This window comes from Phaenicophaeus curvirostris, chromosome 19 (genome assembly GCF_032191515.1).
Source record: "Phaenicophaeus curvirostris isolate KB17595 chromosome 19, BPBGC_Pcur_1.0, whole genome shotgun sequence".
Taxonomy (NCBI): Eukaryota; Metazoa; Chordata; class Aves; order Cuculiformes; family Cuculidae; genus Phaenicophaeus; species Phaenicophaeus curvirostris.
In genome coordinates, this window is record NC_091410.1 from 5,692,926 (window position 1) to 5,708,059 (window position 15,134).

At 49.8% G+C, this 15,134-nt stretch overlaps 1 protein-coding gene across 4 annotated transcripts in view; it reads left to right on the plus strand.

The window, feature by feature from the left end:
* Positions 1–6,360: 6,360 nt before the first annotated feature.
* The window catches only part of GAS7 (growth arrest specific 7), a 101,621-nt gene continuing 92,847 nt past the window's right edge, over positions 6,361–15,134 (plus strand). For all 4 annotated transcript variants that reach the window (XM_069872342.1, XM_069872345.1, XM_069872344.1 and 1 more), the window contains exon 1: positions 6,361–6,575. In XM_069872342.1, the coding sequence (XP_069728443.1) occupies positions 6,393–6,575 (183 nt within the window). In that variant the 5' untranslated portion in view covers positions 6,361–6,392. The remainder of the gene's footprint in view (positions 6,576–15,134) is intronic.

Here is a 15,134-nt window from a genome sequence, read left to right on the forward strand (position 1 = left end):
ATCTTGTACAAGGGGAGTTCCAAGGTCAGCAGAGACACAAGAAACACTGCTAGAGGCAGAAATCAAAGGTAAAGCCATTCTGTATCACTTAAGTGCATTTTTTATATTGTATTTGAATCACATATTTGGTCATATGAACATGACTCATAACTCTGAGTCCTCTCCTTGGAACGTTTGAGGTTCTGGATGCCTACATTTCCAAGTGTGGTAATCAAGAATATCTGGCTTAGGAAACCCCTAAGCTGCAGCTTGGTGGATGATGGGATATTGTTCAAAGGAAGCACTGCTGTGTGTTGTCCTGCTCTTTCAGTCCTCCCTGTGCATTCTCTTTGAGTTGCTGTCAGAAAGAAGACTGTAGACTAAATGAAACTTTGTTTTGAGCTCCTGTATTCGTTCTTATGTCTTGGCTGTTCCAAGTGTGGAGAATGGTCCCTTCCATCAAAAGCTAAAGCTTTAGAGCGTTTTAGCACTGGAAGTATCTTTTGTGTAAAAGCTCAGAATATTTCCTTTCCAACGAAAAAAATAATTTCTGATAGCCGTTTAGACTTCAAAGGGCATTTGAAGATCTTTTTACATCTCCTAGTGTTGCTGTGTCTTGCAAATGGCTATGGCCAGTCAATTATTCATATGAATCTCCAGTCCATCAAGACTAATAAACTCTCCAGTGCACCCATGCCAACCCTTTCTCATCCCTCTGCAGGATCTTTTCAGTGAAGACAACAGGAGTAATGTAACTCATTTCCATGACAGGTTGTCAGATGTTGCTTTAAACAAACAAAACATTGACCAGGCTGCTCCTAGAGCTGTCAGATACGAACTTTCTTCTGCTACTCCCAAGATGTTCTTAGGTCCCTCTTCAGGTAATCTGCCTGTCTGTATAGGGATTGGTTTAGCGAGGTCATTTTAAGCTCCAAGTACAGTCTGTAAAATCATGGAGTAAGTTCTCTCTGGCTGGATAACTAACTGGTGCTCTCTGCAGTGTTATGTGAAGTTGGCTCTTTCTCATTCACAAACAGCATTTCAGTGACATTACGATTTGTTGAAAAATTAGATATCTGAGGCTGAGGTCTTCACCCTAGACTTTTTGTAGCAGATAGGGAGAAAAGGTCCTTTCAAGGTGAGATTCATCTCACCCTAACACTGAACATGTTTGTGTGACACTAACTTTAGAACTGTTTTCTCATTGCTACGTGGAATACCCTCCCAGGACAGGCAACAGAGTATGACAGTTGTGATGGCTCAGGCAATAAATTTAGAGAGATCTTACAGCCGGAGGGACTGTTTTGAGTATTCGGTTAGACCTCCTGAGTACTGGCCAGAGAACACCTGCATCCAACCAATGTGCTTTAGCTGAGTTGGAACAGATGAGCTCAAGGTTGAGACTGCAAGCTGACCGATTCATCTCAGTGCTTGGTACCCTTGAAGCTGCATATCTGCTTGTTTCTGAGATGGCTTCTGTATCTTCCATCTGGCGACTCCAGCTCTGATAACTTATGCTAGATAAAAAAGCTTTCTATGGTCAGACATAATTTACCTCGTAGACAGTAAATGCCACCTTTTAACATGATTAACCATAAGGACAACTCATGATGCAGGAGCAAATATAGGTCCAAGCCTTTGGTAAGAGCTACTCTCTGTGCAAGCAGCAAAGCCATTTTGCAAAGTTGAGAAGGACCAGACGTATCTCATGAGAAGCTAGTTGTGTATTGATCTGCATAATGAAATGAAGATTACTTATTGCGACCTGTTCAGGACATATGTACCTCTGGTGACTGAAAGGGATCCTCTGACATGAATGGAGCCTTTCTGCTTACAGGCTGGACATTTGTCCACAAGCCAAAGTGAAGTTGCAGTAACAGGTTTAGAAGGAAAGTGTAAGATCAGAATGAAGTTAGTGTTTACAGTTGAGCTTGCTAGCTGAAAAGCTGGTTTGTAATTGCTTCAGGAAGTGGACAACCCTGGGACTACAACCCTACTAGAGGCTTTCTTATCAAGAAAGTTGAGGCAAGGAAGGACAGAAACCCACAAAAATATCAGAAAGGGAGATAAAGAGAAAGCAGAAGAAGTTGGAAGAAAGAAAGCAGCAGAGGGAAAAAATAAAAGAGAATAAACCAAGTAGAATCATAGAATAGTTTGAGTTGGAAGGAACATTAAAGATCATCCAGTTCCACCCCCGCCATGGGCAGGGACACCTCCCACTGGATCAGGGGCTCCAAGCCCCATCCAACCTGGCCTTGAACACCTCCAGGGATGGGGCAGCCACCACTGACCTGGACAACCTGGGCAACCTGGGCCAGAGCCTCCCCACCCTCACAGCAAAACATTTCTTCCCAGGATCTCCTATAAATCTCCCCTCTTTCAGCTTGAAAGCATTCCCTCTCACCCTATCCCTACAATCTCTGACCAAGAGCCCCTTCCCAGCTTTTCTAGAGTCCTTTTCAGCACTGGAAGCTGCTCTAAGCACTCCCTGAAGCCTTCTCTTCTCCAGGCTGAATGACCCCAACTCTCTCAGCCTGTCCTTCTATGGGATGTGTTCTCATAAAAAATAGTTAATAGTTCTGGTGACATTAAACATAATAAAAGTAAAATTTAGACTAAAATTCACTGTTGTACATGAAAGTTCTAAACTATTTGAATCTGTGTTCCAGCATCAGCAAAGCTGGTTTTGCATATGCCAAAGAAAAATAAGGATGTTTTTTGGGTTGATTTCAAATCTTACCATCTACAAACACTCTGTTAGAGAAGAATTCTGATAGATGCACCTGGATGTGTGCCATGGTATCAAGTCTGTTGCTTTTTGCCAAACAAGGCACAGCTGGTGTGATAATAACACGTAATGGACCATGGTTCAATAGTTCTCAGCTTAAATGCTTTTCAGAAGGGGATGATTTTAGGCAATTTAGCACAAATGCAGAGAACGAAAAATAGAACTGTGGAAATCAGTCCAAAAGTTGTTGAAAGAGTCCTAAGAAACATAGAATTATAAGAATCTTTTGATTGGAAAAGACCTTTGAGATCATCAATTCTAACCTTTCTAAAAAAAAACACTGAAAAGCTGAGCTCAGATTCCTGCTTTGCCCATCTAAATGAAGGATGGCTACATTGAAAGTCACCTTCTGAAATGTTCAGGAGCTGTTCCCCCTGGTCCTGTCCTTGCCCTCTCTGATCAAGAGCCCCTCCCTAGCTTTCCTGTAGCCCCTTTTAGTACTGGAAGATGCTCCAAGTTCTCCATGCAGCCTTCTTTTCTCCAAGCTGAACGAGCACAACTCTCTCAGCCTGTCCTCGTAGCAGAGGTGCTCCAGCCCTCAGATCATCCCTGTGGCCTCCTCTGGACTCATTCCAACAGATTCATGTCCTTCCTGCGCTAAAGACTCCAGAACTGGGCACAGGGCTCCAGGTGGGGTCTCACGAGAGCAGAGCAGAGGAGCAGAATCCCCTCCTTCGACCTGCTGGTCCCACTGCTTCGGGTGCAGCCCCGGACAGGATTGGCTTTTCAGTGATGGTAGATCATGGGCTCCTCACTATGGATTGCAAAGCAAGAATAAATCAAAAGGAGAAATGGGAGGCTCTTCCTCCATGGAAAAAGGTGAAAGAGAAAGGAATCCGAATCTTACAAACCTGATAGGCCATATAGGAGTTGGTGGTCAGACGGGGTCTGTGGGAAGGACTGAGCCTGCAGCAAAACACCACAAACAGAAAAGCTTGGGAGTGACTTTCAGAAGCACCTGCACCTTTTCCACTGAACTGAAGTTGGTGTGGTTCCCCTGAATTTCAGGACCCACAGCAGCACCCGCTCCCTGAAAGGAGCTGCATGTGCACAGGGCTGTGGACACACAGACAGGTGGAATCCCTGGGTTTCGTGCACTGTATGAGAGAATTCCAAATGGGAAAGGAGCATCACGAGCAGGTTGCAGTCACATAAACACCCGCATGCCCAAATGTGCAATGTACGTGCAGATACTTTTATGTAGCAGAATGGGACACACAATGGTCTCTTGCGGGCAGGCCGACTTCACTCAAGAGGAATCAAAAGCCTGGAGGAGTTAGTGACATATAGGAATATGGAGGTAGTTTTGCACTGAAGACAGGAGGAATCACGCACTTGCACAGATCTCTTGCTCTCTGGAACAGCACGAGTACACTGTAGCTTGTATAGATGCACCCTGTGTCTCAAACTTCCCTGAGTGGGGGATCTCACCAAGCCACAGGGAAATGCTGTTTCCACGGTGCCTCTTGCTGTTGAGACAAACACACTGGCCGGAGTCAAACTGCACAGTTTGAGTTTTGAGTCGCACACAGGTTTTGCCACACTCACAGCAGGCTGTCACACGTATGCTGAAAGGAATAACGTGCACACACGCAGACGAGCGCAGTCTTACCGTGTGTGTGTGCATTCTGGAGCCAGCCAGGCCCCCCTGTGCTGCAGCAAACCTCTCCTGGGCACCAGCGGCGCTCAGACACGTGCAGACAGCTCAGTGCTCACACACACGGTGTCTGGCACACACAGAGATGCTGAGCACACACGTGTCACACACAGCATCTCTCACACATGTCACACAGTGTCTCTCACACACTGTCACACACAGAGGTGCTGAGCACACAGGTGTCATGCAGAATCTCCTGCATACTGTGTCTGTCTCACACACACACACACACACACACACACACAGGATGCTGAGCACACACGTGTCACACAGCGTCTCTCACACAATGTCACACACACAGGGGTGCTGAGCACACACGTGTCGCACCATCTCACACACTCACACATGCACAGGGTTGCTGAGCGTGTGTCACATGCACCATCACATGCACATGCTGTTTCTCACATACACACTGTTTCTTTCCCACACGCGTGTCACACAGCATCTCTTGCACACACACACGCACAGGGGTGCCGAGCACATCTCTCTCACTCCATCACCTGCACATTCCGTTTCTCGCACACACGTCTCACACAGCTTCTCTCACACACTGTCACAGGCACAGTGGTGCAGAGCATGTGTCACGCACACTGTCACACGTGCACACTGTTTCTCACACAGACATGTCACATATCTCTCACTCCGTCACCCACACAGGCTGTTTCTCGCACACACCTGTGTCCCCCACGCCCATTGCACACACACTTGCACACACCTGTGTCACACACACCTCCTGCACACTCACACACAGTGGTGCCAAGCACATGTGTCACCCACACCATCACCCACACACGCCATTTCTCGCACACGCCTGTCCCCCACACGCCTCTTGCACACTCACAAACACACACAGGTGCCGAGCACACATCTCACACACACTGTCACCTGCATTCGCCTTTACTTGCACACACCCATGTCACACACACCTCTTGCATACACACTCACGCCTCCCTGGGGGTGCTGAGCACAATGTGTCACACACATTGTCACCCACACATGCTGTTTCTCGCACACACACAGTTGTCACACGCCTCTCACACACACACTCACACACCCTGGGGGTGCCAAGCACACGTGGCACACACACCATCACCTGCACAGGCTGTTTCGCATACATACCCATGTCCCAGCCACTGACTGAACATGAGCCAGAGGTGGCCCAAGTGGCCAAGAAGGCCAATGGCATCTTGGCTTGGATCAGGAACGGTGTGACCACCAGGTCCAGGGAGGTTCTTCTCCCTCTGGACTCGGCACTGGTGAGACCGCTCCTCGAATCCTGTGTTCAGGTCTGGGCCCCTCACCACAAGAAGGATGTTGAGGCTCTGGAGTGAGTCCAGAGAAGAGCAACGAAGCTGGTGAGGGGGCTGGAGAACAGGCCTTATGAGGAACGGCTGAGAGAGCTGGGGGTGTTTAGCCTGGAGAAGAGGAGGCTGAGGGGAGACCTCATTGCTCTCTCCAACTCCCTGAAAGGAGGTTGTGGAGAGGAGGGAGCTGGGCTCTTCTCCCAAGTGACAGGGGACAGGACAAGAGGGAATGGCCTCAAGCTCCACCAGGGGAGGTTCAGGCTGGACATTAGGAAAAAATATTTCCCGGAAAGGGTCATTGGGCACTGGCAGAGGCTGCCCAGGGAGGGGGTTGAGTCCCCTTCCCTGGAGGGGTTTAAGGGACGGGTGGACGAGGCACTGAGGGACATGGTTTAGTGATTGATGGGAATGGTTGGACTCGATGATCCGGTGGGTCTCTTCCAACCTGGTTATTCTATGGTTCTATGATTCTTGCACACACGCTCGCACACACACAGGTGTCACACGCCTCTCACACACTCTCACCCCCCCGTGTCCCCCACGCCTCTCTCACACACACACTCCCCCCCGCCCCGCCGGGTGCCGCCCCCCGCCCCGCCCTCCGCTCAGCCGGCGGTGCCCTGGGCTCGGGGCAGCCCCGGGGCGGCTCGGGGCCCCGTTAGGGATGTCGGGGTCGCGCTGCCAGACGCTGTACCCCTTCTCCGGGGAGCGGCACCGGCAGGGGCTGCGCTTCGCCGCCGGGGAGCTCATCACCGTCCTGCAGGTGCCCGACGGCGGCTGGTGGGAAGGGCAGAAGGAGGACGGGCTGCGGGGCTGGTTCCCGGCCAGCTACGTGCAGCTCCTGGAGGTACCGGCGGGGACGGGGGGGAGCGGGAGGGAGCTGAACTGGAGCCGGAGGGAGCTGGGATCGGAGCCGGGATCGGAGCCGGGATCGGAGCCGGGAGGAAGCTGGGATCTAGCCGGGAGGGAACTGAACTGGAGCCGCGATCGGAGCCGGGCTGAGGCTGGGATGGGAGCCGGGTTGGAGCTGGGATGGGAGCCGGGTTGGAGCTGGGATCTGATCCGGGAGAGAGCTGGGATCTGATCCGGGCTGGGTCTGGGATCTGATCCGGGCTGGAGCAGGGGAGCAGCCAGGCTGGGGCTGGGATCGGAGCCGGGAGGGAGCTGGGATCGGAGCCGGGATCTGAGCTGGGTTGGAGCAGGGATCGGAGCCGGGCCGGGGCAAAGGAGCAGGCGGTCGGGACGCCTCCGGGCTCTCCGGTCCCAGCGGGCGCTCCGGGGCAGGAGGTGCCGGCAGCACCGGCGCTGCTGTCGGGGAGGCTCCTGGGCATCGCCGAGTCCCGGTCGGTGCGGGGCACCAGCCCCGCCGCGCTCGGAGCAGCAGCCGAGCCTCTGGGACCTGCGGCCGAAGCCGTGGAGGAGCAGAGCTGCAGGCTCCTCGGGACGCTGGTGTGTTTTCACAATTGCTGAATAGCAGCAGAATTCAGTGGCCGAGGGGATAGAGCTCCTGTCAGTCATTGCGTGTGGGACAGATGCTGGACAAGTTCTTTCCCCCTCTTCTTTCCCCCTCTTCTTTCCCCCTCTTCTTTCCCCCTCTTCTTTCCCCCTCTTCTTTCCCCCTCTTCTTTGCCCCCCTCCTTTTTTCCCCTCTTTCTTTTCCCCCCTTTCTTTTCCCCCCTTTCATTCTCCCCTTTCATTCTCCCCTTTCATTCCCCCATTTCATTCCCCCCTTTCATTCCCCCCGTCTTTTCCCCCCGTCTTTTCCCCCCCGTCTTTCCCCCCGTCTTTCCCCCCTTTCTTCCCCCCCTTTCTTTTCCCCCCTTTCTTTTCCCCCCTTTCTTTTCCCCCCTTTCTTTTCCCCCCTTTCTTTTCCCCCCTTTCTTTTCCCCCTTTCTTTTCCCCCTTTCATTCCCCTCTTTCTTTCCCCCCTTTCTTTCCCCCCTTTCTTTCCCCCCTTTCTTTCCCCCTTCTTCTTTTCCCCCCTTCTTCTTTTCCCCCCTTCTTCTTTCCCCCCCCTCTTCTTTCCCCCCCCTCTTCTTTCCACCCCCCCTTCTTCCCCCCCCTTCTTCCCCCCCCTCTTCTTTGCCCCCCCTTCTTCTTTCCCCCCCTTCTTTCCCCCCTCTTGGCTTTATGTTATGGAAGAGGTAATTCAGGCAGGTCCCTTCTGTGGCCGCAGTTCCCCAGCTGGCTGGAGATCCCTGGCTGCCGTGTGGCGTGTCCCAGGGAGCCCCAGCAGAGTTACAGTTGGTCGCCCAGACTCAGGGACACGGGTTCTCCACCAGGATGCTGAGAAGCTCTGTTAGCTTCAGTTGTTTCCAGGGCTCTGACAGCTCGGAGCAACAGTTGGAGTCCCACCTCGGGACCGCTTGTGGCCAAACATGTTTATTACTTTCTCTTCTCTGCAAACGAGCCGCAATGAGAGCAGCTTCGCAACCTCTGCATTTCTGAACATGCGATCTGAAGCATCTTATGCTCCAAAGGGAGAAGCCGCCGTGAGCCCATCAGTCCTTCTCTCGCTGACCATGCCATGTTGTCACTTGGAATTTGGGATGTGGGTATGGGAATTTTCTCCTGAAGCCATGTCCCTGCGGTGACTGGGCTGAAGTGCTCAGCAGCACAGTGTTTCCTGGGTCAGCCTCTATTTCTCCTCCAGGTTTCAAAGGAGAATCAGGCTGCCTGGTTTGGTTACATGCAAGGCAGGCACTACCCACCCCAGGTTTTCCATGTGCACCCTCTGGGAAATCCAGTGGCAGGAGGCACAGCCCTGAGCAGAACCAGGCTTGCCAGATGCCCACAGAGCAATGTTCCTTGAGGAAAAGGTTCCCAGCTAAAGGACACTTGGCATGTAGATCTGGCATTGCATTTTGATTTCTCTAGTCCAAATGAATTAAAAATTCACAGTGAGTTCAGATTTCTCAATGCTACCTTGAAAAAGAGAAAAGTAGAAGCAAAATATGTCCACTCAGTGCTACAAGTGTGACACAAGGAACTTTTCTGAGTGACTGAAGCACTTGGGATTTATTTTTAATTTTTTGTTTGTTATTTTAAGAATGTGGGAGTCCTATTGCTTGTCAGTTTTGCCACCTACAAGATCATTTACTGAGATAGCCCAATGCTCGTGGTTTCACAAACTGCTAAATATTTACACATCTAACCAGGAATTTAGGAACTGTTTCAGGCAAAATGTATCATGAGATGATACAAACTCTGCTTGGCAAAGGCAGTAGGAAACCTGCCTTTCTGCATAGCTTGGAGGAGACTCCAGGGAGACCTTACGGTGGCCTGTCAATACTTAAAGGGGCTGATAAGAAACACAGGGGAAAAATTTTTTAGCAGAGCCTTTAGCAACAGGACAAGGGGGAATGGTTTTAAACTAAAAGAAGAGAGGTTTAGAATGGATATTAGGAAGACATTTTTCATGCTGAGGGTGGTGAGGCTCTGGCCTAGGTTGCCCAGAAAGGTTGTGGATGCCCCATCCTTGGAGGTGTTCAAGGTCAGGTTGGATGGGGCTCTGCGCAATCTGACAGAGTTGAAGATGTCTGTGCTCTCTGCAAGGGGGTTGGACTAGATCACCTTCATGGTCCCTTCCAACCCAAACCGTTCTCTAATATCGTCTCCTTCTTGGAAACACCTCTTTTCCTACTTAAGTGTGAGCAAATAGACTGTGCTCAGGTTGGTACCTGCAGCTGAGGAGCCAGAGGTGCCCTGCTGGCTCTTGGCTCATGTACCACTGCAAAATTTGCTGCAGACCAATTGTCCACATAGCCCAGCCTCCTTTCCATTGCGCAAACCTTTGGAAAGAAGGCAAGAAAGATGGCAAGTGCTGAGTAGTGTTCACTCTGGCATGTTTTACTTTTCTCCAGAGATGGTGGACTATGAGCCAGTAAATGTGAAGTGAAAACTAATTAACTAAATTAACCAAATTTATGGGGCCACGGGTACTTAGCACACATGACAGTAGAGTAGATGTGGGTGCCCTGCAATACTCCTTGTCCCAGAGAACAGCTGGCTGCATTTTCTGCCACAGCAGTGAATGAACATGGCTTGCGGCACTGTCCAAGACGTGCCAGGGCTGCCAGGGTTTGCCCTGCATGGCACACACCCTTTCTTCTCACAGCAAAGTCTGTCTGGTGGCTGGGTGCTACCAAGAGGAGATGGCCCTCTTCCAAAGCCTTTGTAACTTTAAGCCTGCCACTATGTACACACAGGCAGGCTGGATTTTCTCATTCATATCATAGAATCACAGAATAGTTCGGTTTGGAAGGGACCTTAAAGATCATCTAGTTCCAATGACTTCTCATTTGCCAACACTGAGTTCTCTGACAGCGCTGCTCTGAAGTCCACACTGAGTTCTGGTCCTGAGCTGAAGGAGGGAAGTGAGAAAGGTGTGAAGGAGAGCAGTGAGAGGAGAGTCTCTCCATCCTTGAGCAGTTAGTTTAGCAGTTTGTCTGCAGCATGCTGGTTCCTGTAGGATAAAAGAGGAGAAGTGACTGTTCCTGATGTTATCTCTGACTTGGGAGGAACCGTGCTGCACCAACAGCACCTGCGTCTCTTCACAGGCAGCTGGGCTGTGGAGCTGCCAGCACAGATTATCTGCATGCTGCCACATGGCTCGAGATGGCTTATCAAGGAGCTGAGGATATGGCAGGCTTTTTCTCCTCGTGTGCACTCACACTGAGTGGTAGCTCTTAGCTCTGGCAAAGAAAAATGTGTAGCTGTGGCTGGTGGTTAACCAGAAATGGTTTTAATGGCAAATGTGGAGTTGGACAGCTCTGAGAAAACCACAAAGGTGGTTGTGGGAAACAAACTCTAGCGGTAAAGATGGGCATTCCTGAGGGATTGCTGCCTTTGCCTCCAGAATTCTCTTGCTAGCAAAAATAGCTTTTCAATCCATACATCACAGAAGATCAAGGAAATGTTGTAAATGTGGGGCAAGAAGCAAAGAGGTTTGGCACCTTTTGGTTCCTGCAATCCCACAGTGGTGGATTATAAGAAAACAACGATGGCTGGGAGTTCCTGCTCATGTCAGTGATGGAAACAATGAGAGCTGGAGGAGAACTGGGGATTGTGTGGTAGGGATAAGCCAGAAACAAGAGCTCTGGAGAGGACACAGTTGTTGTAGGGCAAAAGAGATAGCATAAACAAAAAGACTATCGAAAGCAGAGAGCAAAGTGAGCAGGGGATGATATTAGGTCTGTGATGGTGTTCCAGATGGGTTCCCTGAGGCCCATCTGGTTGGCAGCAGCTGAAGAGGCTGCTGAAGTTCTGTTCACAGAATGGCTGAGTTGGGAGGGACTGCTGGAGATCTGCTCGTCCAGCTTCCCTGACCGTGTCTGGTCAGGTGCAGGGATGAGACTGTGCAGCCTTTCTGGGCAATCTGTTTCAGCATTTGACTACCCTCACAGCTTTTTGTTCTGTTTGAATGGGATTTTCTGTGTTTTAAATTGTGCCCATTGCATCTCATCCTTTCACTGGATATCACCGAGAACAGCCTGTGTCTGCTTTTTTTACTGTCCCCCTTACAACTTTTTATACACATTAACATCCCTCTTGAGTTTTCTTGTCTTGATGCTAAACAGGCCCAATTCTTTCAGCCTTTCCTTGTATAACAAATGCTCCAATCCCTTAATCATCATTGTGGCCCATTACTGGACTCTCTCCAGTATGTCTTTATCTTTGTTGTGCTGGGAAGCCAAGTACTGTTGTGTTCTTGGATATAGCAGGTTAATGGAGAAACAGTCCCCTACCAATATTTCCTGAACATGAGAATGCATTGACACCAGAGGAATCCCAAAGAGCGCTGCCGAATTCATATGGTTTGCTTTGACTGAGCTTGATCTGTGAGCAAGCAATGCTCTTCCGCAAGCACAAGGGTTGGGATGTTGTTGCTTGTGATCCATACCCCACCGTCCATTTCAACTTTTACCCCTCCTTTGCTGATGTATATTTGTATATGGTGTCAGTCATGAGATCTGAAAGCCAGGGACCAGCAGCTGCATCTGCTGACCATCTCGTCTCTCGTGCGTGCTTTTATATTTCTGCCTGACCTTTTGACTGTTTGAGCCGAGCCAGGCAGGGATCCTTGGTACCCAACTGTTGCAGCCCTAGGTTAAGAAACTGTGCTTCCCAGCCTGGTGCAAAGAGGAATCTGTGTAGATACGGGTGATGAGCAGTACTTCAAGCCAGCACTGCTATGGTCAACAGAGGTATAGAAACATGGAATGGTTTGGGTCGGAAGAGACATTAAAGATTATCCAGTTCCAACCCCCCTGCCATGGGCAGGGACACCTTCCACTGGATTAGGTTGCTCAAAGCCCCATCCAACCTGGCCTTGAACCCCTCCAGGGATGGGGCAGCCACCATTTCCCTGGGCAACCTGTGCCCAGGCCTCCCCACCCTCACAGGAAAACATTTCTTCCTAAGATCTCATCTCAGTCTCCCCTCTTTCAGCTGAAAACCATTCTCCCTCATCCTATCCCTGCACTCCCTGATCCAGAGCCCCTCCCCAGCTTTTCCTTTTAGCACTGGAAGCTACTCTAAGGTCTCCTGCTCTTCTCCAGGCTGAACAAGCCCAACTCTCTCAGCGTGTCCTCGTAGGTATGAAGCAGGTGGAATGTGGATGTGTGATAAGTGAAGGATTTCTTAACAGCAGAAGGTAACAAAATGTTTCCTGCCCAGAGGCTGAATGCCTCCTCACCCCACTTGCGTCACGCATGCTTGGGATGATGATGTCTGTGGCAAGATCTGTACAGCTCCACACCTGAGAGCAACCTAGGACAAATCTCAGGTGTGTCCCAGTTTGTCCCGAGCTTTGTTGGTGCAGGACAGCAGAGGTGTCAAGAGGGTGAGGTGGTGTTAAACCTCTGGGGTTTGTACTCCAGGAGGAGCTTTGCACGGGACCCTCTGGGGAAACACTGGCTGTGGCATCTGCCTTTTCTAGAGATGTGATTTTTCAAAGGGGTGGGGAGATGTGTCATTCAGTCACATTTGCAAGCAGTTTGTTTTAAAATCTATTTTGGGAATCGCTTTTTGTATTTGTGGTTAGCCAGAAATCACTTATATAAGCAGCAGCAGTAGCAACATATGCAAATTTGCTGCAAATTGTCAGCACTTTTTATAGCTTCAGTCATCCCACAGATGTAAGTCTCTGTATGAAGCACAGCGTGTGCTTCCAGCATGGATGGAGGTGGCTCTGGAATCCGACTGAGCGAGCTGGACTGAGCAGGACTGAGAGCTGCCACTGATCTTGTCTGCGCTGTCACAGCTTTGTTTAGTGGAACCGTGAGTCACTTCAGAAGGAAAGAATCGCGCGCTTCTCCCTGATGTACAGCACGCGTGCAGGCATCAGATAGTGTTATACATTATCTCCACTGCTGTGTAATATTCGTGGGGTTAACTCGTCTCGCCTAACCCAGCCCGTGCCATCTGCCACATGAACAATGAGATGTGCAAACAGCTGAGCCTGGAGGTTGTGGTGCGCTCAGCTGCAGGAGGCGTGACATGGCACAGGCTGCTTCACTCCTTGTGCCCAGGTAGTCAGAGAGAAAAGGGATGAAAGGAATTTGTGGAAACGATAACGCCTGTAATCTATTTTCTAATAGCAGAGAATGTGTGGAAGATTTCTGTGCCAAGCTGTACCTTGTCGTAAACTGATGTGATCCGAGGAGACAGCGTGCTTAAGGAGAAACTAGAACCTGCCAGCTGACTAGCAAGCATTCCATCTCATGACAAAATCCAACTTCAGAATGTTTCTGTGAAACGGTATTGTGGTGCAACCACTGTCTTTAGAGAGAAAAAAATTATGGCTTGTATTTCTCTTCATGTTACTGATGGAGTGTATTTTGACCAAATAAAACCCCAAAACATTTTGTCAGAAGATACCCAGCAAGTCCTAGAAATGAGCATTACTGTAGCCAGTGATACAAGGTGAGGGCTGAGCTGTGTGCTGCCATGGCGAGGGCTGGCATGAGCAGCTGTGGGAGCTGCTCTCTGCTACCATGGGAGCTCCATAATGTGCTGATAGGAGCTTTATGTGTCTGATTCACTTGGAAGACAGGAGATCATAGAATCATAGAATGGTTTGGGTTGGATGGGACCTCGAAGTCCATCCAGTTCCACCCCCGCCATGGGCAGGGACGCCTCCCACTGGATCAGGGGCTCCAAGCCCCATCCAAGCTGGCCTTGAACACCTCCAGGGATGGGGCAGCCACCCCTGCTCTGGGCAACCTGGGCCAGGGCCTCCCCACCCTCACAGGAAAAGGTTTCTTCCTAAAATCTCATCTCAATCTCTCATCTTTCAGCTTAAAACTGTTCCCCCTCATTCTAACCCTGCTCTCCCAGGGATAGACAGCATCTCCTCCAGGCACAGAAGGATGGTTTTTATCTTCCCAATGCAGGGATGCCTCCCTATGGGGATAACAAAGGAAGGAAGAGGGGGAGATTCACTAGGCTGTAGGTGGAGGCTGCTGTGGGTGTTGTCGCAGGGGGAAGGGCAAAGCTTTCAAAATTCAGCACTCACAGTGCTGAGGCTGCTGTGTTTTGCAGTATTTGACAGCAAACTTTTGTCCAAAGTGGAGCATTTGTGAGATAGAAGCGACAAAGAGAATGGTGTGGTATTGCTTTGCACTTTACTTTCAAAGTGGGTTTTTTTTTTATATCTATGACTATCTGTAACTTTTCAGGCTTGAAACGTCTGGTCATCTGACCAGTGATGTTTCCTGAAAATGCAACAAAATGAAATAATCTGTTTTCTCATATTAAAAGGGTGAGGAAATTATATTTTGCTGCCAGAGGAACACTTTTCAATCAAGGTTTCTGAGGGATTTTGAAGCCCGATGAGAATGTGACGGTGTGATCCTATCCCTTGCTGAAAGAGTTTATCATGCATCTGGTGATAACTGTCTTGGACTACTGAAGATATAGATAGACTGTAAAAACTGAATAGTAGCAAAATACTCAGAATTAGAGAAAGGAAGGGTCTTGCTGATGGGTGCAACATTTTTGTGAGCTCTTCTGTCCTCTGCACTAGTTGAGGCATTGCAGAAGTTGGGCTCATGGATGCTGTGCCTACGCAGGTGAGAACAGTCGCATGGGTGGCCTTGCAGACATTGCACAATACAGAATTTTTAAAGATGTCATTCTTTATCCTGGCGAAAAGATGAAAAGATGTCACTGGAGGCTTAATTTGGAAGGACCTCTTTCTGCCCATGGATTACAAAAGGAGTCTAAAAACTGTGTTATAGAATCATAGAATGGTTTGGGTTGGAATGGACCAGGCAGGGACATCTTCAACTCCACCAGGTTGCTCAGACCCCATCCAACCTGACCTTGAACACCTCCAGGGATGGGGCATCCACCACCTCTCTGGGCAGCCTGGGCCAGGGTTTCACCACCCACAGTGTAAAAA